The sequence below is a fragment of the Ciconia boyciana genome, chromosome 4 (assembly GCF_034638445.1).
Source record: "Ciconia boyciana chromosome 4, ASM3463844v1, whole genome shotgun sequence".
Lineage (NCBI taxonomy): Eukaryota > Metazoa > Chordata > Aves > Ciconiiformes > Ciconiidae > Ciconia > Ciconia boyciana.
The window spans coordinates 30,383,361-30,408,776 of record NC_132937.1 but is presented as its reverse complement, the minus strand read 5'-3'; the positions used below and the strand labels follow the sequence as shown (position 1 = coordinate 30,408,776).

At 40.2% G+C, this 25,416-nt stretch overlaps 1 protein-coding gene across 1 annotated transcript; it reads left to right on the top strand.

Moving 5' to 3' along the window:
* Positions 1–488: 488 nt before the first annotated feature.
* On the top strand, positions 489–24,411 carry PRKAA1 (protein kinase AMP-activated catalytic subunit alpha 1). The gene is made up of 9 exons (XM_072859115.1): positions 489–656; positions 7,353–7,494; positions 10,539–10,632; positions 12,383–12,527; positions 13,911–13,998; positions 14,895–15,119; positions 17,838–18,324; positions 18,711–18,837; positions 21,203–24,411. Exons 1-9 carry the CDS (start codon positions 527–529, stop codon positions 21,445–21,447), a joined length of 1,683 nt encoding a protein of 560 aa, XP_072715216.1. The 5' UTR covers positions 489–526; the 3' UTR covers positions 21,448–24,411.
* The last annotated feature ends 1,005 nt before the right edge of the window (positions 24,412–25,416 follow it).

The following is a 25,416-nucleotide window of genomic DNA, read 5'->3' as shown; positions in this document are numbered from 1 at the left end:
CCCGGCGGTGCCAGCCGGCGACAGGGGGGACCTTCAGCTTGCAGGCGGTGTCCCTCCAGACCCGGGGGCGGTGCCGACACCGACACCGACACCGACACCGACACCGCAGGCCCAGCGCAGCCCCTCGCACGGCGCTAGCGCCACGACCGCGGAGGAGTTCCCTGCCGCCGCCTTCTCCCCCGGGTCCCGAAACCCGGATGAATCCTCTCTGCTCCTCGGGGGGGGGGGCGGGCGGACGGACGTAAAAACGGGGCCCCCTCCCTCCGCTCCGCAGCCTTCGGGGGCGGTTTCTCCCATCCCGCCGCCTCGCCCCGCCGGCAGGGCACGCCGGATGGAGCCGCACGCCCCCGGGGCGCCGCTGGGTCGACCCGGCCCTCCCCCCCAAACCACAATGGTTTGTCCCCGTGGAGGGCGGTAGGCCGGTAGGTTCGGAGTTCACTTCCGGTTTTCGGGGCGGGCGGGCGCTGTGTGGTTGCTCCTCCCCCGCCGGCGCTCCGGCCCGGCCCGGCGCGGGCGGGCGGGCACAATGCGCAGACTCGGCCCTTGGCTTAAGATGGCGGCGGCGGATAAACAGAAGCACGAGCAGGGGCGGGTGAAGATTGGGCATTACATTCTGGGCGACACGCTCGGTGTAGGCACCTTCGGCAAAGTCAAGGGTGAGCGGCGGGGAGCGGGGCCGCCGCCGCCGTGCCCCGCGGAGCGGCACGGCACGGCCCGGCCCGGCCGGGCTGGGCTGGGCTGGGCTGCGGGCAGGGGGAGCGGGAGCGGCGCGCCGGCCGGGCGTGTCGGGCCGAGCAGCGGGGTCTCTCCTGCCGCTGCCGCCTGCGGTCACCTCACGGCGGCCGGTCCGCTGGGGCTGGGCGGCCGCCGAGGCCTGGGCCCGGGGCGGGGGGCGTGTGGGCGGCCGGGCCGCCGCCCCAGCCCGGGCTTGGCCCCGCTCCGCCTCCCGCCAAGAGTGCTGCGGCGGGCTGAGCTTCGCCGGAGGCGACGCCGGGAAACCTGAGCTGCTGGGCGCTGCCCGGCCGTTCCCGCCGGGCCGGGTGAGCCTCGGCCCCGGCCGCAGTGGCCGCGGGGTGGGAGCCGCCGGCCGAGCGTGGTGGTGTCGAGACAGCGCCTGGTGCGCTGCGACCGCCCCTCGGAAAGGGGAGTTGTATCGCTGGCTTGCCCGGGGCGGGACTCGCAGTCCCGCAGCGGGAAGTAATGGCTGGGGGAGAAGCAGCTTTCTCTTCTGTATTTACGGAAACAGTTACTGGAAGCTAATGATGCTGCATTTATTTAAAATAGCACCGGATATGTAATGAAAGTGGCGAGTCTTAATTCTTGATGTGTCTCTACATTGCATTTTGCTGCACAAGTACTAACGCTTGATGTCCTCGGAAGGAAGGCAAGTTTTCTCCCTCTACAAAGAGAGAAATAAGCACGGAAAGTTGAGTTTGGGAGAAGTGGATTAACTGGCAACAAAGCTGACACACAGACATGAAAAGACTTTATGCTAAATCTAGTTCACCGGTGGTTATCAAAGTTTTTTTCAGCTCAGACTTTAAAAACTTTTTAAAGTGCAGATGCCATGCTGCAAATTTGAAGCCTAGTAGAAATAAAATAGAGGTTAAACTTTTCCTTGATGCCTACTGCCACAGGTGGAAAAACTGTGCATTAGCTTACACTGTTCTTGCTGTGTTGTTTGTGAGAATTGTTCAAATATTGAGGCATGCAAATTGAAAACATCCTTTCACAAATGATTTAGACTAGACTCAGTTGTATTCTTTATAAGGCTTTTATGGTTAATCTAATGGATTGCTCATGATTATAACCAGTAAAAAAACACTGTTTATCCTGTTGTATCTAATGTACTAGCTATCATTTAACATGGTACCTTTTTTCAGTGTAGGTGTTCCTATTGTATGTTCTCTGCACAAGCTCTTTCAACTATTGGCATGTTTTGAATAAATTACTGATATATAGAAAATAGGAGTATATTTGTCCCTAAGAATATCTAGGAAGGCAGTGGAAAGTATTTTGAGAGTAGATCCTTTAGAGCTTCCTTTTTTCAAAGCAGGCTTATAAAGTGACACCCCCAGCCACTTGGGAGCAGTGACCCCCAACTGGCAGGTGGAGTACCATTCCGTTCCTTGGCAACTTAGCACCTCCTTAAATAGAGAGGAAATAAGATAAGGCAGAAGATGAGCATCAGATTCTCTTTCCTCATGGAGGGACTACATGGTTGAGGGGAGACAAGGAGTCAAAGATGGGTGTGTGGGGGTTTTTTTGTGCAGTTTGCACTGCACAAAACTAAGGTTGCTATACCCATAAATGTTCTAATATGCCCTTAAATTTCAGGGAGAGCTTTTGCGCTACTGCTGCTGTCCTTATCTGTGTTGGCAAAAATGTGTCTGAAGTTGAGACCTTGAAAGAGAGTCAATTTGTGGAGCTACTGTTACAATTTCAATATATTATTGAATGTCAATCCTATTAATATTTCATGAAATACAGTTAGCTTGAAACACTTAATTGACAAAAAATAGAGTTGCCAGTTTTATTATTGCTGTATTTCCGTAATACCCCCTGTCTGCCTTATTTAATTGATGTTAGGTGGTGTTTTAGGCTGCTTTGTAACTATTGATTATGTGAAGAGTACACTTATGCATGTATGACCATATATTTTTTTTTTTCAAGGGTGGGGAAGAAATCACCTTGTAGTGAAATGCAGCATCATTCTGCATACCTAATGCCTTCCGTGAGTGGCTTGGGAATTTATTTAGGATCTGGAAGCAAGTGTTAGTGTTTGTGGACTAATGTTCCGTTTTCATTACGGATTGTTTTAAGTCCTTTTTTTTTCTTGTCCCTAGATGATGTACTGTTAGTTTTGTCTTGTTTTAGCTGTACTTAATATTTTATCTATGATGCACTGGTTTTCCTCCTGAGCACACATTTTCTTTGTTTAATACCAGATCTGTGATTTTTTTTCCTGTAATCCTCATAATTTTCCTTCTCTGACTCTGATATGGTTTCATCAATTGACAATAAAGTGAAAAACTAACAAATGTGTTCATTTTTTAATTCAGTTAGGGGGTTTCCTTGAGCTCACGTGATGTAGGGGCTCAGGCATATGACTTCTTGAAAGTGGATCTTTAATTTTAACAGTGGTGGCAGCCCGAAAAGATTGAGTTGGAAAACCGGTGCTTTACTTAGTAATTGTTAAAGGTCTCCTGCTGTCAGGGTACCTGTCAGATGAACTCACTCTGCTGCTTACCCTTTTACCCTCCTAGATAACTGTTATTGCTGTGATGTTTTTCCAGTTTAACTGTTCATCTGGCTGTGCTAGCCTGAATTAACTACTGACTGACTCGATTCACTTGACTATGCCTCAGATGGGCAGTCATGGAGCAGACAGCTGTTTCTAGCCAATATCTAGGCAAAGCTAAAATGCCACAGAAGTGAAAAGCTGTGGGCTAGAAGAGAGTACTGAACCTAAATTATGTGAAACACATTCTTACTTAAACTCTACCAGGATTCAGTGTAAAGTATCTATCTCTATTTTTGTCAAATTTTTTAATATCTTTTTTAGTAAAACAAAACCACTGCTGATGTTTCCTGCTGAAACCAAATGCAAACTTTTATTTCAAGATATTTTTGGAAATAAAGTTAGCTTTCATAAAAGGAAGAGTAGTCAGACTTCCAGTGATTTGTACTGGGAAAATGAGGGATACTACTTAAGGTTGTAAATATACAATAATTGTTCCAGTCTACAGAAGGGTTAAAAACCCTGGTCTGTGTAGACTGCAAAAAATGATGTCAATAGACCTTTGTGGTCAAGGCAGTGATAAGAGACCTGGAAATGGATGGTTAAGATCAGTTTGCTATCTAATGTTGTGCAGCAATATGCCTTTGCACAGCATTAACTCATGGGGGTTTTTTTTGTTAGTGAAAACATTTGTTTAGCTCATACTTTTAAAGGCTGCTTTCCTCTGAGCCTTGGGTTGGCTTTTTGGCCTATTGCAGAAGTGTTCCATTAAATACAACATATGCTTTTTTTCTACAAACTTCATGACTGGTACCTGTATGTCATAAGAATGTTGTATTTACTCTGACTGGCCTTGTAATCAGTTTTCTTTCCCAACTGAAGACTGCTGAACTGAGTTTAGAGACTGTTGCTCCTGTACTTCAACAGTTAAAAGAAGCCACTGCTGCTTTGAGACTCCGTCACTGTCTTGGAAATCTTAGTGCTATGCATAGCCATAGTGAAGCTTGAAGGCAACTGGTATTATCAGAGAGAATAAAGAAATACTGGGAAATACTAGGTCTGTGAAGTGAACTTATTTTTTGCAGTGATTCTTTTGAAGGACTGATAACTGGTTGAGGGTTAGGGTGACTAATGTAAATGTATTTTGGTTACTTCTAATTTGTGAGCTTTCCTGTTTATAGGTAAAACTTCTGTCAAGAGGTAATACAAAGTAGCTTTTGGAAAGATAACACTGACTGCTTACTTTTCTACGTGATGTTATAATCTGACGTCTTGCTTTCCCTTGTCTTTATGCCGAATTCAAAAGTAGTCAGCAGCCTGTTACCAGTTAGTCTGCTGTTTTACTAATAACAGATACCTTGAACCATATCCAAGAAAACAGTTTTATTTCATGAAGTAGATGGTTATTGGAAACTCTTATCTTAAAAACCTAGATTTGTTATAATTTTAAACTGAATTAGAAAAGGGAGGCAAAAATTACTGAAGAAAATAGCGATTCAATTTGCAGTGTCTTAAGCAAGTCAACAGGCTTTTGGGGATCTTTTTGCACCTGCACAAAATCACAGTATGTTTTCATACAATAATTTATTCAAAGTTGGCAAAGAGAGTTGAAGAAGCAGGACATCTTGGGTTTTTTTTCCCCAGTCAATGAATAAAATCAAAGCTTGAGGCACACAGTCTTGAACGCTGTGACAGCTAGAATTGGTTTTAGTCAACTGTAAATGTTACTGTTTAATTACTTTGAATGAAAAATGTGTTTTGAAAAACTATTTTCTTATGTGCCTTGCATATTGAACATAGATTGTTGTTGCTAATAGATTACTTTCTAATGTTTTTCTGAGTTCTAATGAAATTCTAGTTTTCATCTAAGGTAGACTGACAAATCAGAAATGAAACAAATTGGCTGATAAATGAGACTTTGTAACGCCATGCATGTCAGAACTGAATATTTAGATACTAAGCTGTAGAATTGCTGAAATATATATGCTACTTATTAAATTAAACAACTTATTAAATGTACTTTGTAAAGCAAAGGAAGATGCAAATTCATGTGTCTAACTGGTTTTTGGTTAGTTTCTAAAGCTGTTTCTTACTAACCAAAATAAATGTTAAATTTTAACTTGCTGATTAAAGATCTTTTTTTTTTCTAATACTTCTGTCTTACTTCAGTTCACATTATTGATAGGGAAAGACTTTGTAATTCAAATGGAATAGTTGCTTTTCTAATGTTATATGTTAATGATTCATTACCCCTTAGGGTTTGAACATAGGTGATATAATTTGTTGGGTTCCTTAAAACTTCAATCACATTTAAACTGAAGAAAACAGAGGGTATGTGATTGCTTTAGTTGTAGATCTGGTTGAAAGCAAATAATTCTCATAGGTGACATGATTTTACAGTTCTAGGCACTCACCTACCAATGTTTTGTGGTCTGTGATGGACATGGGCTTTGTCCTGCATTCATCAGTGGTGTGAATGCGCCTGTCCAGTGTTCTGGATATTGTGGCTATTTTTAGGCAATGGCTCCTCTGAATGAGGGGATGGGTGGCTTTTTTTTTCCCCCCCAGCTTGCAGTCGGAGCCTTTCTGTATTCTTGGGTACAAAAGGCATCTCACCACTGCATCGTGATGGTTCAGGGTCTTGGATGCTCCACTACTTAGTTACTTCCCTAGAGGAATTTAGACAAACTGCTTTATTTTACAGAGTGGCTATCTTCTTGTTGTAAGAATAATCACTCAGAAGCTTATCATTATCTCTGTCTCTCTGCTAAGAATTTCTCACTTGCATTGGTTTTTAGCTCAATATAGAGGCAAAAGGCAGCAGGAAAGTCTTGTGTTGGGAATGAGATTTACACGTTGATAGGTGTTTGCTAATTCTATCCAAATTACCTGTTGAATGCAGAAAGATTTTTGTGGATCACTGCTATTTATCACAGCTTCCCATGGATATCTTTATTTAAAGCTTGAAACCTGGGGCTCAGCTAAATCCTCAAGTGAGGACAGACACTCAGAGGAGTGAGTAATATGTTCAGCACAGGTCTGTTAGCAATGTCCATTCAGGTGGACAAGGATGAACCATGTAGTTGTCCCTGGAATCTGGCTTATCTTCAAAAGGTAGGAATCAGGGTGGTGAATGAAAGTGGTGTAGTTATAATCACTGCATGCGGAAACCAATGCAGATAGTGAAGCCTTCTAGTGGAAGAGCTACTTACCTTCTGTGGTTTATCTGTGATCCAGTGTTGGGTTTAAGAAGAATATTCTTGGCAACTTTGTTGTGGCTACTTCCGATAGCACCTGCAAAATTAAGGAATTTAAGAGGGGTAACTGTCTAGGAAATACTTTATACTTTTGAGTTCCTCTGTTGAAAGAAAAATGAAACTCTCCTAGAAGTAGGAGACAAACTGAGGAATATATGAGGTTGCATGTTTGCATTGATTGTCGTAGTTACTACTGGATTTTATTTTGTGCACTGCCTGTAGCTTTTGCCACTTATTTTATATAATAAAGCTCTGGTGTTTCTACACAGACTGTGGAGCTTATATAGGGTCAGACTGCTCCAAGGACAGATAAATAATTATTTTTCAAGTAAACTGATCAGATACTGTTAGTGGTAATTCAGAGTAATTGCTGAAACAGGCTTCTTGAGGGAAGGGTAGCAGTGATTTCTTTAGTAAGAGCCATCCTTGCAGATAAAGTAGAAGAGCTGCAAGAGAACATGTCTGAGTGGGTGACCAAGTGAGCCAAAAGCTTGGAGTAACTTACACATGGAGAGAAAATGGTCTCCCTAATTAGTAAAGATGGCAGTGTTTTTTGTGATATGCTTTGTTTGCAGTAGTGCAAAAATGTAGTCATGCTGCAAGACTTCTGAGGGTTAGGTTTAAGGTTTTTATTGCATATCCTATTCATCTTCTAGTGGTAAAATTGTGGGAGAAATTGGAGTAGGGCAGAAGAAATGACGTGCCATCTGGTTTTCAACCTCCCCAAAGATAATGGGGATTTGTGGAATGCTAACATATTAACTTGTATTGCTTGGCTACAGTCGAAATGAGCAAATTAATGTCTTTATGGAGCAATTGAAAACCCTGACTAAATACTTCCTTGTTCCTTGCAGTTGGCAAACATGAGTTAACTGGGCATAAAGTTGCAGTGAAGATCCTGAATCGACAGAAGATTCGCAGCCTTGATGTTGTAGGAAAAATCCGCAGGGAGATTCAGAACCTCAAACTCTTCAGACATCCTCATATAATTAAGCTGTAAGTTTTGCTTGCTATAATAAAATCTATTTAAGCACTAATCTCTTTTTGCTCTTGCTCATCTGAAACATGTTTAAAGGGCAATGCTACTAGCAGTATCTTGTCAGGAAAGTAACCAGCTTCCAGGTATGCAACTATTTTCAGTGCCCTCTGTAATGCATTTTCACGAAACTGATCTCTGCAGGACAGACAGCTTCTGTGAGATCTTTGCTTACAAATTCGTTGGACAGGTATATAAAAGGTAATGGCATGGGAGATACTTCTAGTAGCATCAGTCTCTGTTTTTAGCTGCTACTTCAGTTTTCTTTATCTTGTTATATTTGATCTCTTCTGCTTAGAAAATGAGTTAAGAACAATATTGTAAAAGGCATTTCTATAGTAAGTTTGTTGTGGTTTCTTACTTGAAATATGTTTTTAGTCATGTGCTGATCAGTGATGTATGGTTTTCCAGTGTAGGTGGCGCTCTGCAAGATTTTTCTGAATTAAGGATGTGCAGTTTGTTAAATGTGATTGGTATTTCAGAATTGTTCAATATAGCTGCTACCACTTGTCTAAATGTGGTATTTACCGTGTGCCTGTTTACATCTGTTCATTGATCAATAGTTCATCAGTGGAGTTCAGAGTACAATTAAATACATCCCAGAGTAGATGCCTCGTGTCTGGTCTGAGGAAATAAATTATAAATGCCATTGATTTTATTTTTTTTTACTTTCATTTCCTGTAAAATTAACCTGAACCTCCAGAGTGTGGGTGACTTTCACTGTCTTAATCATGGTGTTGGTGTTAGCTTTTTCTATTGGCAGAGTCTTGTCTTAAGACCCCACTGCCACTGACAGATGCCATCCCTATGCACTCCCTTTAATTTGGCAACAGCTCTTACACTGAAGCTAAATTGGATTGTGTAGAATCAACTCACTAACTTCTTCAGTGGGTTAGTTTTCAGAAGACTATTGAGCTGATTTGGCTGCAAAATTGCTAGTGCTGCCAGTTAGAGTTCATGAATGAGTCCAAAGGACATACCTGTAGCCAAACAAAATAGGACGTGTCAGTGTACCAACTGAGATATGGGGGTGGAACAGGAATGTGTACTTCTGGTGCTGCTAAACTTTTTAAGTCTGCTTAACAGGTTTCAGGTGTCAATTTCTTTCTCAGGGAGTTATGGGGAGAATTTTTTCTCCTACACATGGAGAGAAGGGACAAGATATAGGAGAAGATGGAAAAATTGATGGATCCCCCAACTTTTCAGTTGGTCAGCCTGCATTTCTAAGGCAGAAGGATTATTAGCCTGTGTGTAAATAGCATTTGAGCTATAATTGATACTGTTGTGTAGATAGACTTGCTGGTAACTTAGGATCATGCTGCTTGTGCTATTAGATGGATTGGGGAACTGCTAGAGAGCAGCTTAAGATATTTGGGATAAAGGTAAACAGATTTCTTGAGCTTAGTATTACAAATTAGACATTGTCTAATTTAGAACATTGCTGTACTTCATGAAAAATTTAATACACGGCTTTAGCAGTATATACAATTGCAAGCCTGTTGCAATAAGATTTTCTTTCTATACCATGCTTTAAAATAAAAAACTTTGGATCATCTCTTGTGGTTTTTGACCTCTAGCAACAGAATGCATCTTGTTTTCCTGTATAAAATTGCCTCTGCCTGCATGCTGGTCACCTATGCTGTGTGGTTTGATAACCTTATTTATATTATAGGTGTGTAACTGTTCCACAGCCTCCTTTTTCATAACCAGAAAAATGAGCTGGCTATAGAGAAGCACGGCAGTAACTTTTGGATTAAAAGGATTAAAATAGTATTTCTGTAGTAGTGTCTTAGCCATGGCTTCAGAATGTTGTTGCTATTTAAGTACATGAGGTACTTTCAACCAAGGTATTAGAGAAAATCAGTAAAGGTAAAGCATCTTGGACTATAAGATTTTAGGTAAAGTTAACTTGGAAGATCTCATGTTGATAACTGCCTCAGAATAGTATTCAGGTTATTGGAATGTTACACTACAATACTAAGCTGTTAAAATAGATACGCACACACATATATATGTGCACACATACATTCACCTGGATAGTCTGAACTCATTGCTGTCTATGCAGTTCAAGAATAACTTGTCTCAGTAAGCTGAAGCGTGTCTGGTTTTTCCCCCTTGTCTTAAAATCAGCATTTTGAAGAATACTTCAGTTCTGTAGTGTATGTGTGACTTGAATTATTTTTTTTAATTGGGATATTTGTATGCTTAAGTGTAGTACCTTGAAACATTAATTTTCATCCAATTGCTACTTCCTGTCTTCTCAATATAATTGAATTGAATTTGGCTGAAGTGTTACTAGTGTTCATTTTCTTGTTCCATTAAAAATCAGTCACTTCTGACTACTGTAAGGGGAAAAAATTAAACAACTTTTAGGTAAGGATATGTAGAATGAAATCTCTCAAATGGGGAGTTTGGCCATAAACTAGGTATTTCAAAGCTTCAAATTTTTTTTAAACTTAATTGAAGTAGAATGATAAAAATATAGTAACCAGAGTGTCGATATTCTTAAATGCTAATGACAAATTTATCTCTTTTTGTAAACGATGTTATTAATGATTATTAAAATCCATTTTTTTCTAGTCTTGAAGTACACTTTTTATGGCAAGTCAGGTTTTTTGCATGTTAAGGTTGAAAAGTCTATGTTTTTGAGACACTAGCAAAGTCCTTTTGAATTCCTTCCTCACTGCATCAAGCTATCTGCAAGGCAGCACTGTAAATAGTTTCATAGAAATCATGTGGACTAAGCTTAGTCCTCTTAAAGTACAAAGACTGATATTCCTGGTGGTGAACATAAATTTCCTGCTAGTCTTGGCAACGATGGCATCACATAGTGAAAGGAGAGGAAATAGCTTCTGAAAAATACTATCATTCCAGTAGCTGTAAATTTGCTGATAACTTTTTAAAGTATACTTTTATCTGACTCTTTGCACAGCTTTGGTTTTAACTAAATGTAACTATCATCTTTTACTGAGTGTGTAGACTAACGGGTGCCTTCTCTTATCAGATACCAGGTCATCAGTACACCAACTGACATTTTCATGGTGATGGAATATGTTTCAGGAGGAGAACTGTTTGATTATATTTGTAAAAATGGAAGGGTAAGAAGTAGTCCAACTCTACAAATCAATGACTTGCATTCTGTTATTTCTTTTGCAACATTCCTGTGTCACCTGACACTGAGGGGACAGACAGATTCTTTTTGGGGATCCTTGGCAGAATTATATAATTAAAGCTTTATTTTCTTAACAGGATATGATTAGTGTAGCACAGAATTTATGATTAGAGTGGCACAGGATTTCTACAAGCAGAATCAATGTAGTACAATTTATAAGTAGCGTAATACAGAATTTATAATACAACCTTACTTATGATTTCTAATTACCTAGACCCTCTGCAGTTCGGGTCAAATCTTAATACGTGGTTTGCTGTATCAATATAACAATCACAATCTAGACTTGAAAATCATATGAAAGAATAAGAATCACTTGCTCAGTCTTCAGAGGAAGCAGAGGACAGTGGGGGGTCCCTGGCCACCGGCGGGTCACAGGTCTCACTGTACAGCAGTGGTTCTGATCCAGGTTCCCCACTTAGGACTTAACTACTTGATTTTATGGACACTGCTCTGGGTGCTGTTACACTTCCCTGTTCTGTGAGGGGGTCATCAACACCACCTGGTTGGCCGGGTTGCCTGGGATCTTCAAGGCCAGTAAGGAAGGGGGTAATCAGCCTGGCACCCAGGGACCTTGATGCCAGTAGGGAGGGGAAGGAGAAATCTGTTTGGTTTTTCTGCTTGGTTCACAGGACCTTCAGGGCCTGATAATGAGGGAAAGAGCACAAATATGTGACTCGATCACAGAATGGCTGCTTGCCTCATAAAATGGTGTTAGTTATGCTAACCACATTACCAGGGTTCAGGAGCAGGTTTGTTAAATACATTACAAACCTTAAATGAATGTTTGTTTTTATGTACTCAGCATTAATTTTGCTGTGAGCAATTAAAATATACTTTATGACTACATCTTGTTCTGAAAATAAAAATGGTTCTATGTTAACACACTTCAGATCTTTATGTATGACTTTGTCATAGCATTTTTCCTCTCTACTGATACTGATATGTTAATTTACAATTACTGGGTACAAACTGATGGATATGTATCTAGCTAGAATAGCTGAAAACTATTTCTTCAGTGTAACCCGTTATTGGAAAGCTATGATTATGCCCTTATTACCCTCTTCTACTAGTAGAACAGTTTCTGTGAAAGCTCTGAAGTCACTTTTCACACACCATCTAGACAAACCATCTAGATAGCCAGGATGCTTTTAGTTAATTGTTAGCACAAACTTTGACATGGATTAGGGCATGCTCATAGGAAATGCCCAGCTAAGTCTGCTGTTTGGGGCTAGCTGCTAATAGCATAAATTGCATCTAAAATGTATCATTTCTGTACTGAGTGTCAGCAGCTTTTGTCAACTTAAATCTTACACTGTGCTTAAATATCAAAGTTCATTGATATTCTAATTAGACAAAGTTAATGTTTGGGTGCTAATGTTTCTAGTTACTGAGAATGTAATGTCTGCCTAACCAATTTCAAAAGTGTGATTGAGAAATTTCAGTGACACTTGAGTTGGTGGGTATGTTTTGTTTTAGTCATTTTGGAGCTCTGGTACAAACAAAATTATGTAAGCTATGAAGCTTTCTGCTACAAGTTCTGATTATCTGCTGTATAAAGTATTGATCAAAACTATAAATGATAACTTTAGGTCATGGGAAAATTTCCTTTAATTCATATAAATGAAAAACAAGTTATCTTCACTCTCATAATTGTTTAAAACCTTTGTCTGTCTTAGCTTGATGAGAAGGAAAGTAGATGTCTGTTCCAGCAAATCCTTTCTGGTGTGGATTACTGTCACAGGCATATGGTAGTACATAGAGATCTGAAGCCTGAAAATGTGCTGCTTGATGCACACATGAATGCCAAGATAGCTGACTTCGGTAAGCATTGCTATTTTATATCTGATCATGTTTTTGGTTTTATCTAGATGCTGTTAATTACTATGGGAAATAATTAATAAAATGTGTATGCTTGAATATCCTGGTGGTGGGACACAATATAAGAACCTGAAGAGTACGAATATAAAGGGAAATTATGTTCTTGCACATGTGTAGAACTTGTTTTCCTCTCAGGCTTTCTTTTCAGGCATTTCCTGTGACTGCGTGAAATTATGACCTGATTTGTTTGGTTTTGCTTAACAATATTTTCTCTGAAATGCTAAATAGACTTAGTTCCTAATCTTTCCACTTCAAAATTCACTCCTATTGCCTGTTTCACCATATGTAATGGGTAGATCCTTAGCTCTCTTGGAAGTACAGTGCAAGGGCAGTTCCTCATGTCTAAGAACCACATTGCTATAGTAAAATATACTAGTCCTCCTATTGAACTACTCTAAATTCACTTCAAAAACTCTAAAGATGTTGTTGAAAAAACTTAATTAAAGCATAAAAGGTAAAATAAGAACGGTTAATTTTGCAAACTCCTGTGCTTTTTGCTATATAGCTGCCTAACTAATAAGGAAGCTTAATTGTTTATATTAGCTGTTTAACACAGCTGCTGAGAAGACTGGCAGCTAGTTCTTGGAACTACCTGAATCGGGAAACCTCACCATATAAGCATAGTAAGGTATCCATACTGCTTTATCATCATGATGTATCTCTTGCAGGCATAGTGGATAATACTTGCCCTTGTAGAGCACTTTGAGGTCTCTGAAAGGTGCTAGGTAATGCTGAGTATTCTAAGTATATTTTAAAAGTATGGTGTTCAAGTATGTGGGTGCTGGGAATCGTATTGATTTCTTGTGCATAGAAAATGCTTTGGATGAAATGGCTTATGTAGTTAAGAAATTAAGTACAGTAACTTATAACTATATCTTCCTGTAACTTAAGTATCAGCAAAGCTGTAGCACTCAGTTAACCGTGACTAGTGTGTTAAACAAGAGCTTAATAAAAGCTCTTGTGTATTAGAATATGAAAGCTAACCAAGCTGTATTCTTTCATCTCCACACCACTTTTCAACTCTGAGCAACTTTGTTCTCTATCGTGCCTGTGTCATCCAAATTAGACTGGTTTTTGTCTTGGAATGAATATGTTCTCAAATATTTTAGGTTGTGTGCAATAGTGGGTTGGTGTTACTCAAGTTTCTGGTAAACTAAATGGAGGATTATGTGGCATGTTCATATGAAAATTTCAGTAATTCCAAACAATGTTACTTCTTTACTGAGAGAATTTGTTAATTTTCTAATTTTAATTACTAGGTGATTTTTGCAGTGTGAAATAACTTTGCTCTCTGAATCTTTATTAGTTACTCTTATACACTTTCAGGTCTATCAAATATGATGTCAGATGGAGAATTTTTAAGAACAAGCTGTGGTTCCCCGAACTATGCTGCACCAGAAGTAATTTCAGGAAGGTAGTTTCTTTTATGTTGGATACATGTGTGCATGTACTTCAGTCATTTTGCTGCTTGAGTCTAAAGGCTACAAAACTAGTTCAATTGACAAGCTTGATGCTGAGAAACCGTGGCCTGAACTTTTATTTGTTTTGATAATTTTTCATAAGTATTTAAGGCTTTGAACTAGCTTTGAATAGTTCCTGTAAGGTGGAGGTGATGTCTAATACCCCAAATGCAGTGTGTACAGTGTGCCTGAATTGGTTTAAAAATCTCACTTACAGCTGAGATCTTGGAAGTAGAGGTACCGATAGAATTACAGCAAAGTCTGCTCTGAAGTTGAGTAGCAGTGAAATATCTGCTGCAGAGTAGATAGTCAGTCTGAAGGTAATGTCCCCTTTTTTGGTCTTGATTGTCAAATCTGCTGCTTTCAGCTACCCATGCTAGTATTGCCTGTTGCTGATTGGAGGCCAAATGCCTGTTTTGTTCAGGCAGTAGTACAGAGTATGTGACAAGTTCTGCTATATGGGCTTGTCTTAAACTTTTCAGCCTCCCAGATTTGGGGGATAGATGGCTTTGCACAGATTCTGCTGAAACAGGGCTAACAATGTATAACACGGGCTTTCTTAGTAGTAGGTACAACTTTCTTTCAGTTTGCCATTGTCTTAAATTGCATTTGTGGATTACTGTTATACAACAGAGGAAAACTACGTACTTGTGCTCCTGTTATATATTTGAAGGGGAAGGACTTTAAAGTTCAAGGGAGGCATGGCATAGAACTGAAATGTTATAGTACTTGCAGATTAGTTGTTCCAAGTTCACAAACTCTTAATTAATGTGATACAATGTAAGAAAGTAGGAAAAAAATCCATTTAAATGTATTAAGCACAAATTGCTAATAGTTAACTTTTTCCCAGATTATATGCAGGTCCAGAAGTAGATATTTGGAGCAGTGGGGTTATTCTCTATGCTTTGTTATGTGGAACACTTCCATTTGATGATGATCACGTGCCAACCCTTTTTAAGAAGATATGTGATGGTATCTTTTATACTCCTCAGTACCTGAATCCATCTGTAATTAGTCTTCTGAAACACATGCTGCAAGTAGATCCAATGAAGAGAGCAACAATCAGAAACATTAGGTAAAACACTAATGACGTCTGACCACAGGATGCTGGAATGATAATCTCAGTGCAAATACGCAGAACAAAGCAACCATTTATACAAGTTGTCCATGTTTTTATAGACTGAGATGAAAAATTCAACTTCTGGTGGTTTGGCTTTAGCTCTGATGGCTCTGTTCTCCAGTGGCCAATGAATTATCTATTGGAGGTCACAGTAAAACAAATTATATACATTACATATAGAAATACTGAGAAACTCTAGGTTTAAGACTGCTATAGCAAAGCTGTTTACCTGCAGAATGGTTTGCAAAAACTACACTGAATTGACTTTTCTGGGCAAAAAAAGTCTGATGTTAAAAACCACTGTTCTGTACTGTAAATGTCTGACATGAATGTTATGGCTCTTTAATCTGATAACTACTGCTTTTATTAATATTTCTTCAGATTCTGAAAAATCATCTGTTAAGACTGTGAATATTCCACATGCAAGATAGCACTCTATAGCTTCAAAACCCTGGCATGAATTTGTGTATGAGTCATAATTACTGCATCGAATACTGATAAGTTAAAACTTGTAGGTACAGAGAGCCATCATGGGGTCCAGATTCGAAGAGGAGATTCTGGAGAAGGTGACTGCTTTGACAAGTGTGCAGTGGGTTGAATTCAAAAAAAAGGTAGCTGATAGAGCTGTACTTCATGCAGCAGCTTAGTTAGGTTTTCCTGTTTCCTTTGTAAGAAGCTCTAAGGAGAGAGCTCTGATTTACGACCTTAGTGAAAAAGCTTCTTTTAGGGTTGGAAGTTAGGAAGTCAGCAACGTTCATGTTCTTTCAGTAGAAATAAACACATGGTGCTCTTATCCCTTGCTGCTTTATTACAATGAGAAGTACTTTCTTGCAGAAATTAAAGGACTGTGAGAACTAAGCATTGTAAAACTTGAGTGGGTAGGAGCTTAGCTTATCTCAGTCATGTTAAGTAAGTCTGGAAGAGGAGTGGTATGAAAAAGATATTGAAAAATGTTGGTTACAGAGCATGGTCAGATTTTGAACCCTAAACAGTTCTGTCCTATTAGCCATAAAACATGTCACCTCAGAGTTTAAAGGACAAACTGAGTTTAATTGAGTACCTTAGTTCTGTGCATGCAAGGGGAGAGGCCCACTGCAATGAATAGTAACAAAAGATTCCTCTGGGTTCAATCATCTAGCTAGGGCTGTGCTTTGTAGTGGTATAGGAACAGCTTCTGCTTCCAAATTAATGGGTTGCTTCTGATGAAAGTGTATTTTGCTCAACACATTTGTGCTGAGGCATGTTCTTAGTATCACACTGACTAGAGCTTGGTCCATTGTACTGGTTTTGGCTGGGACAGAGTTAAATTTCTTCATAGCAGCTTGTATAGGGCTGTGTCTTGGATTTGTACTGAAAACAGTGTTGATAACACAGGGATGTTTTTGTTACTGCTGAGCAGTGCTTACACACAGTCAAGGCCTTTTCTGCTCCTCACCCCACCCCACCAGTGAGGAGGTTGGGGGTGCACAAGAAGCTGGGAGGGGACACAACTGGGACTGCTGACCCCACCTGACCAAAGGGATATTCTATACCATATGACATCATGCTCAGCAATAAAACTGGTAGGGAGGTTGGTGGGGGTGGGCTGCTGCTTGGGTGCTGGCTGGGCATTGGTCAGTTGCTGATGAGCAATTGTTTTCATTTGGATCACTTATTTTTCTTGGGCTTTATTTTCCTCGCTCTTTGTTTTGTGGGTTTTTTCTTACAAATGTTTTAAAAATGTATTTCCAATTATTAAATGGTTTTTATCTCAACCCACATGTTTCTTTCTCACTTTTACTTTTCTGATTCTCCCCGGCATCCCACCAGGAGGGAGTGAGCAAGCGGCTGTGTGGTACTTAGTTTGCTGACTGGTGTTAGACCACAACATCCGTATAACTGCTCTTAAATCTGTAGCAAGTCTTTACACTATAGGCTAGAATACTTTCAAAATTAGTGTCATGCCATACCCTTTGGCTAGTTAAGCAGCTTACTAAACAGCACACAAAACAATTTATTTTTTCTGTGATCGGACAATGTAAGTATTTGGTTTCTTCTGTATCTTTCCTTTTCCCTCTTATGAATACTAGCCCATGGGTCCAGTAGTAAGGAGGTAGACTGACCCTTCCGTAGCTTCCCTCAACCCTTTTAAGTCTTGAAGAGACAGCTGGAGGTGTTCTGAATGAAAAAATGATGGGCAGCTTGTTTGGGGTGGGGAGCATGTGACTTCAATGTTCAAAAATCTGTGTCCAAACACCTACCAAAAAAATGATTCATCATAACAATACATAACAAAATTAAGAAATGTTTATGTGTGTACTTGGGGAGGGACAAAAGTGGGTAGTATAAGAATTTGTTGAAAATATCTCAACACTAACATAGTGGCAGTAAAAAATCTACCATTTATATAAAAAGCTGGTTGAGTTACACAAAGACATGTTTGGAGGTCAGGTAGTTGAAAAACTTACAGGAAGGAGGATTTTTCTTTTCAGTCTCCTGCAAAATGTCTAGCAAAATCTTGAAGGGTGGTGATATCTTTCCTTAATGTACTATTCTATTGTCTGTGCTGCACAGAAGGGGACTTGGACTGAGAACTGTGATTTGTTTTGTACAGACTAAAAATAATTTTATTTTTTAAAGAATTTAATATTAAAAAGGTTTGCTTTACATAAACTTTTTTATTTTTAAATCTAGGGAACATGAATGGTTTAAGCAGGACCTTCCAAAATACTTGTTTCCTGAAGACCCATCATATAGCTCTACCATGATTGATGATGAAGCCTTAAAAGAAGTGTGTGAGAAGTTTGAATGCACTGAAGAGGAAGTGCTAAGTTGTCTATACAGCCGAAATCATCAGGACCCTTTAGCTGTTGCTTATCACCTCATTATAGATAACAGAAGAATAATGAATGAGGCCAAAGACTTCTACTTGGCTACAAGCCCACCGGATTCTTTTCTTGATGATCACAATCTGTCTCGCCCTCATCCTGAAAGAGTGCCATTTTTAGTAGCTGAAGCACCACGTCCTCGACATACTCTTGATGAGCTGAATCCACAGAAGTCAAAACACCAAGGTGTAAGAAGAGCTAAGTGGCACTTGGGAATAAGGAGTCAGAGTCGACCTAATGATATCATGGCTGAAGTTTGTCGAGCAATTAAACAACTGGATTATGAATGGAAGGTAAAAGAAAAGATCTTTACAGCAGACAACAGTAAATTTTTGTTTGAGCTGTGTAGTTACGTAGTCTAGAAATCGGACAGTATCTTCTGTGCTGGAAAATAATCTCATGTGCCTGTGCTGACTGCTTGTGCTTGCTGTGCAGGAAGGGGTTTTGGGGGAGGCTATTCATGCTGACTGGGAAAAAAAAAGTCTTGCTAACATGTCCAACTTTTCTATTGGGCTGTAGGAATGTTTTTCTGTTGGTTTAAAAAAAAAAACAAACCAAACACAACTCCAACAGGTAAGTCTGAAGTCACTTGATAATACCAGTGAGTTGAAATGACAAAAACAATATATAGTGCTTTTCAAGCAGTTCTGGTAACTAACTCAAATCTCTTTTGTACTAGGTTGTGAATCCATACTATCTGCGTGTTCGAAAGAAGAATCCAGTGACAAGTGCATATTCTAAAATGAGTCTACAGTTGTATCAGGTAGACAGCAGAACATATTTACTGGACTTTCGTAGCATTGATGGTATGTGAAGACTTACATAAGTTGTATGGGAAATGATTCTAAATGCAAACATGTCTTAATGTACTTGTTTAGCAGTGAAGTGTTGGCCTTTATTTGTTTAAGCCAGTCTAGATCTGTATTGATGTTTCTTTATTCCTTCCTGGTCTAGTATTCCTGCGATCAGATGGTTAGCTGCTTCATCCCTTAAATAGTAGCTTTTTAGCTGTATCGACTCCTGAACTGCTCCATTTTGTGTCTGTACCAGCACTAATACCACTAGTGCAAAAGGTGATAGGGCTGTGAGAGGTGAGATTTGGATCAACCTAAACTGCCTTTGGAGCCCACTCTCAAATTTAAACATTAATTTAGATCTGAAGTAAGCATGTGAATAACGCTTCCTCATGAAGATAAAGCTTGGTGTCTAGGCATTTAAATTTGACTTGGACTGGACATTGCTGTGCTGGGTCTGCCTGAGATGGAGTTCATTTTCTTCATCGCAGCCTCTATGGTGCTGTGTTTTGGATCTGTGACTAAAACAGTGTTGATAATACACCAGTGTTCTGGCTGTTGCTGAGCAATACTTGCATAGTATCTAGTCTTTCTTTTTCCCCACTCTCTCGCACTCAATGAGTAGGCCAGGGATTGAGCAAGAAGCTGAGAGGGGATGCAACCTGGAGAGCTGAGCCAGATTGACCGAAGGGATATTCCATGCCATATCATGTTATGTTTAGCAAAGAAACTGAGGGGATGGGAGTTTGGGGAAGGTAGCCTTGAGACTGGCTGGCTGTCAGACTGCTTTGGAGAGGTGGTGAGTGGTTGCCTTTTGCATCACTTTTTTTTCCCCCTTTTTTCCTTTCTTCCTCTTACTAAACTATGTTTATTTCTACCCATGAGTTTTCTCACTTCTGCCCTTCCAATTTTCTTCCCCATTGCACTGAGGGATTAGCTGCCAGGCAGAGTCCACCCACCAATGCTAGTAGTACACAAAATTTGAGATGGGAGTTGTATGCTTGCAGTAGCTGAAGTCTTGAAAGCAGTTGGTCTAACCTGTAGAAAGATACATTTTATAGTGACAGTAACACAGCATACAAATCCCAGTTGGATACCTTCCTGAAAATGAATGGAAGAGCTAATAGAGACTGCCCATGATGCTTGTTTATGGGCATAGTAGACTAAAGCAGACTTGCCTACAGGCAATGGTGTAGATGACATGCCTAGGAAAACATGTGACATGGAAAAAGGATTTACTGGAGTGTGGCTGGATTACAGTATAGGGTAGTTAAATCTGTGTCTCGTGACAATTTAATCTGATGTGGTTTGGCAGTGCAGTTCTTGCCTCATTCCTTCCAACAATACAGGTGCTTGCTTAGATCCAGTGGTACTTGATACAGGGGACTTATATAGATCCTACTGCGGTATAGGACAAATGCCATTCCTGTTGGAGGGGAGGTGGCTGCTTAGAGCCATGCAGCTGGGGGAGGGCAGCCTGCTGCAGGCCTGGCTTCAGCTCTTGAGGAAGTACAACCCAAGGTCATGGATTTGCCATCTCTCTTCCAACAGTGAAGCTCATTTGACTTTCCTTTCTCTCTGCCACAGTTAACTGTTCTCTGTTCCTCTTACCAAACTGTAGTTTCAAATAGCTTTGATGTGAAAAGGCAGTCCCTCCTGTGTTCACTGATTTCTCCTGAAAATAACTTTTCTGGGCCAGGTGAGAGTCAAACTAATGTTCAGTATCTAAAGTAAGAATAGAGATACTTTCATCTTCGAAGTAATGTTCTGCTGAAGTTATTTTCTCCTCATACTGAAGGTAAACTTAAGCTGCTGCAGCCCAGATGTACAACATACTATGGGGAAAAACTTCCAAAAGTGAAGGATAAATTAATGTAGGTGCTAGCAAGTAATGTATCAATGAATTATAATAAAAATACAACTAATAACAAAGTGTAAATAACCAAATACAAAGAAAACAAAAATAGAATAAAAATAAAGTAGATGCTAGCAAAAAGCATCTACAAAATGTTTGCGCTGTTATTGGACTTAACCTTATGATGCTATCCTGTTTTTGTTTTAAGTAACCTAAATTGAACTATTAGCTGCTGAAATCAGTTCATGAAAAATATGGCGAGTGCTGGTCTAAACTAGATTTAAAGGGTTGTGGAGCACAGTTCAGAGTACAGGAATAATTTGCATAAGTACACTTGTTTCTGTGTTACTATATATAAGCTTTTATTTTGTATCAAATATATACAGTTTGCAAAAGCTGTTTATGTATTAATCAAGATTTTTAAAAAGTTTTAGAAGAGTGAGAAGGGGAAGATGATTGCTGTTCCTATAACTGATTTGATACTGATACCTAGTTTTCCTCCTCTCTCCCCTTGCCCTCCAGATGAAATTACTGAAGCAAAATCTGGGACTGCAACTCCACAGAGATCAGGTTCTGTGAGCAACTGTAGATCCTGTCAAAAAGATTCAGATGCTGATGCGCAAGGGAAATCTGCAGATACATCCCTTACCTCATCAGTGAGCTCTTCGCTTGACTCTTCTAAAGCTGACTTAACTCCAAGACCAGGGAGTCATACAATAGAATTCTTTGAGATGTGTGCACATCTTATTAAAATACTTGCGCAATAATTTTGAAGATGAGCTTATTTTTTTTACAGCAATAAGTATGCCTAAATCATAATCAGATGCTTCCAATTATAATCAAGTTAAATTAACTAAGGCGCTGAAAAAGCTAGCCACAGAATGCAGTTTGCACAGGGATTTAAATGATTATGGGCAGTTAATGCATATTATTTTGAAGCTGGAGTGAATTCTGATTGCTTGCTGTCCAATAGTATAATACAGGTACAGAAAATCACATGCCCTTGGGGCAGCGTTCATAACATTTTACATTGAGTGCGCATTAGGCTGCATATAACATTTAAGTTAGACGGACCTTCTTGGTTTTTTCACTGGTAATACATAGATCTGATGCACTGTAAGTAAATGTACACTTACTAGTTCAGTGACCTAAGTACGACTTGTTGGTCACCATCTACAGTTGTGCCTCAGTTGGTCAGAACTATCAACGTCTTCTAACAGTAATGTGTTAAAACTGCTGTGTTTCTTCTCCCTTATTTGACAGTAAATGATAAAGAACAGTTTAATGCATTATAATGTACTACTCTTAACAACTGATAAATTTTATTAAATGAATGCAACTCCAACCAGTTGGAAATGCATGTAAGTGCTCTGTAATGCACTAAGTGAAATTCTGTGGGCTGTGAGTAGAACAATTGAGTCCACAAGCAATGGTGAGAGACTTAATGCTGAGAACACTTGGCACCCCATGGGCTAAAATAAAATGTTGCTCTGTGAAGGAGAACTGTCAGCAGGTTCCTGATCTGTGCAGATTCGCTGGCTTGTACCTTAGTGTGGTAGCAGCACAGCAGCTCTCCACTGCTACTGCAGGCTGAGAATCCTTTTCCTTAGAAACATGTGCATGTAGTTAAGAGCACAGCCTAAGGGCTGTTGCATGCTATTGCAGAATCTGAAGTTGACTGTTTTTTAAAATATATGTTAATACTTTGATACAGCTGTTTATCAAATGTTAACTTAGTATATACTGTATAAAATTCACTTTGCAGTTGAAACTACATATATAGATGAGGTTTTCCCAGGCCACCTTTATAGCAAACTTTGCTATTTAAATTAATTGTGAAATTAAATAGTCCAACTTCGTTGAACATTCAAAACTGATCATGACAACTTGAGTGCTAATATTAAAAAAGTTTTCAACAGTAGATTGCAATTACCAATAACATAAATCCTTCTGCATTCATGGTTTTTGCAATGTTTGGGAAGAAAATTGAACCTTAAATGTTAAAATCACAGCTAGTACTTCCACAAAAACATTTAGTCTCTGTAAATTGGATATAATTAGCCACAGTTCCATTTTCATCTAGCACTAACAGACATAAACAGTAAACTACGTCATAAAATGTTTTTAGTTTTGCATTCAAGAATTAATGTTCTCTTCAAAATAAACTTCATGACCTACTCAGTTTCAAAGGTTGCTCTCCCTGGGAGAGGCTGGAAATCAAGGCATTACTATGAACAGTGAAACCTGGACTCTTAAAATGGATGGGGATTCTTGCCAATTCTTGCAGGTTTCATCTGTGGAAAACTGCTAGCTACAGATACAAGAACAGTTTAATCCAAGCCAACTGGCTTAAGCAGAAATTCATCTGTTAAGAACATGCACAGAACCTGAAGAAACAAAGCTGCTTTAAGCCCTGGAACTGCTGTAACTGTGTTCTGAACTGGGTAATTGTGTGGTCTGTCTAGTATGTAGGTACAAGTTACAACTTCAGTTCTTTATCCTCAAGTGTCACACATGGTTCCTGTAATGTGAAGCTGTCTTACTGTATCTCAGAGTAGAAGACTTTCCTTAGCTAAAGCTTTGGGTTTAAACTCCTGAGGTTGAGATGTCAACAGGAGGGACCAGCTGCAAATCCTACTTTTAAGTCCTGTTTTTAGCCTTGTAAGAATTGGTTCTGATGTACTGAATAAATCAGTGTACTCATTTTTGTTACCCTTTTATTTTGAAATTGGTAAATATTGCACTTGTACAAATATAACAAACGCACAGGTTTTTTAATTGTAGTAATTCCTCATCTGGAATTGGTTTGGGATCACTCTTGCATATGTTAAACTACATGTTTGTAAATGGTATCTGCTCCTTGTAATGCTGGCCACAAATGCAAGGTGTCAAGGTGCAAATAGCTTCTAATTTTTATATACTTTTTTGGCGCTCTTGTGCATTAAGACAACCATGGCTTTCCCTTTGTCTTGGTATCTGGAGGTTAAAGTTTCTGGCGGAAGTGTACTGTATATGTAGTTTTAAATAAAGTAAATTTTATTGGTATGATAAACCAGTTTTGATGGCCAAAAGTTTTCTGATTGAACTGAGATTTTTATAGGGGATGGGGGAGGGAGAAAGGGGGACTGACAGCCTAGTTGAACAGAGAACAGTTGTCTGTTGCGTGACTTTCCTATGCTTTGTAGATCTTGCTATTGAAACTGCTTTCTTCACATGTTCCTACTGATCTTGCAGACTTTTTTTAGCATCGCACTAGTATCTGCCAATAGGCTGTGAAACAAAACTTTGCTAAGAAAGCTGCCAAGGGTGTAAGGAGGCAGCTTATGCAAATACACAAGTTGGTCAAGTATGTTACTCTGTATTCCCAAGCTGACTCCTGTTGGAGTACATTGAATTATCTTGCCTTTGTATTGTAATTTTTTCAAAAACATGGATGAACCTGATTGTCCATGTGCAATGTAGCTCATTAGGTAATGGATAAAAATTCATCTTGGTGGTGCAATATTAAAAAAAACTTTCCTGTTTGTCTTGATATGAGTGTTTAATACAAACTTGGAAATAAATTTTATTTTACCAGTTGATTACCATTGTAAGACATGGAGTCCTGTTCTTTAACAAAGATGTGCCTACTTCCTATGTTAACTTCTTTTGACAAAGCTGAATGGCAAAAATGCTTCTTTGTAACTGTAACTTTTTAAACTTCAATAACTTAAAACTAAGTAAACATGAAATACTGAACCATTTTGTTTGAGACTGTGTGCATGCTGTCTTCTAGTGTTACGTATGTTAGACATTAACAGGCAAGGACTGTTACACTTGTTTTAAAAACAACAGCGATTACCATTTTGGAATAAGCAGCACCATGACAACAAGGTACTGCAGAATTCCCAGCTAGGCAGGCCGGGCCACCCCCTGTGCTAGCCTGGCCCCTGACTGACCGTTTTCCCCTAGATCCTGTCAGCTCTCTTGCTGCAAAAAGGAATTTGAGATGGAAGGAGCACTGAACACCCCGTGTAGGAGTCCCCTTTTGCCCTGCCCTGGCGTGACTCGCCTTATCTCGCCTCTTCCACGCTGCGCTTTGCATGCACCGTGCAGGGTTCTTTTGTCTTGCTATTTGCCCCTGTAACTAGGGAGCAGTTTTAAACACAGTAGCTTCTTATATTTTTCTTCCTTTTAGGGAAAAAAACCCCGCCTTTTCAGCCTTGGTCATTTTTCCTTTCCTTTTCCCCAGCATTTCCCGCGCGGGGCGGTGACGGCTCTAGGGAGGAGCAGCCGGTGCTGTCAGGTGGGCGACGGGCGAGTCAGTCGGTGTCGGGGGAGCCGTGGGCGGCGGGCAGGTGCCGTTCCCGCCTGTCCCGCTGTGGGACTTGAGCAGCACCGGCGGCTGGTAACCAGAGCTGTCACCCCTTCGCCCTCACGCCAGCAGCACTTCCGTACTTAATTAACTACGTGATGCCCTTCGTGATGCTCATTACTAAAATCCTCAAGGCCGCAACACCCGTCCTGCGCCTCCGGCCGCGCAGCGGGGAACAGGGCAGCCGGGCTCGCCCCCAGCGCGCTCCTTTGCCGAGCTGCCGCTCCCCTGCGGTGCCCGGGCGCCTCCCGCTCGGCTCATGAAAGCCGGATTTCACGGCACCTACACGCGGCCTCCCGGCCCTCCCCGAGCCGGGGCCTCCAGGGCGGGAGCCGGTTCCCGGGGGAACTACAGCTCCCGGCGTGCCCAGCGGCGCCCCGGG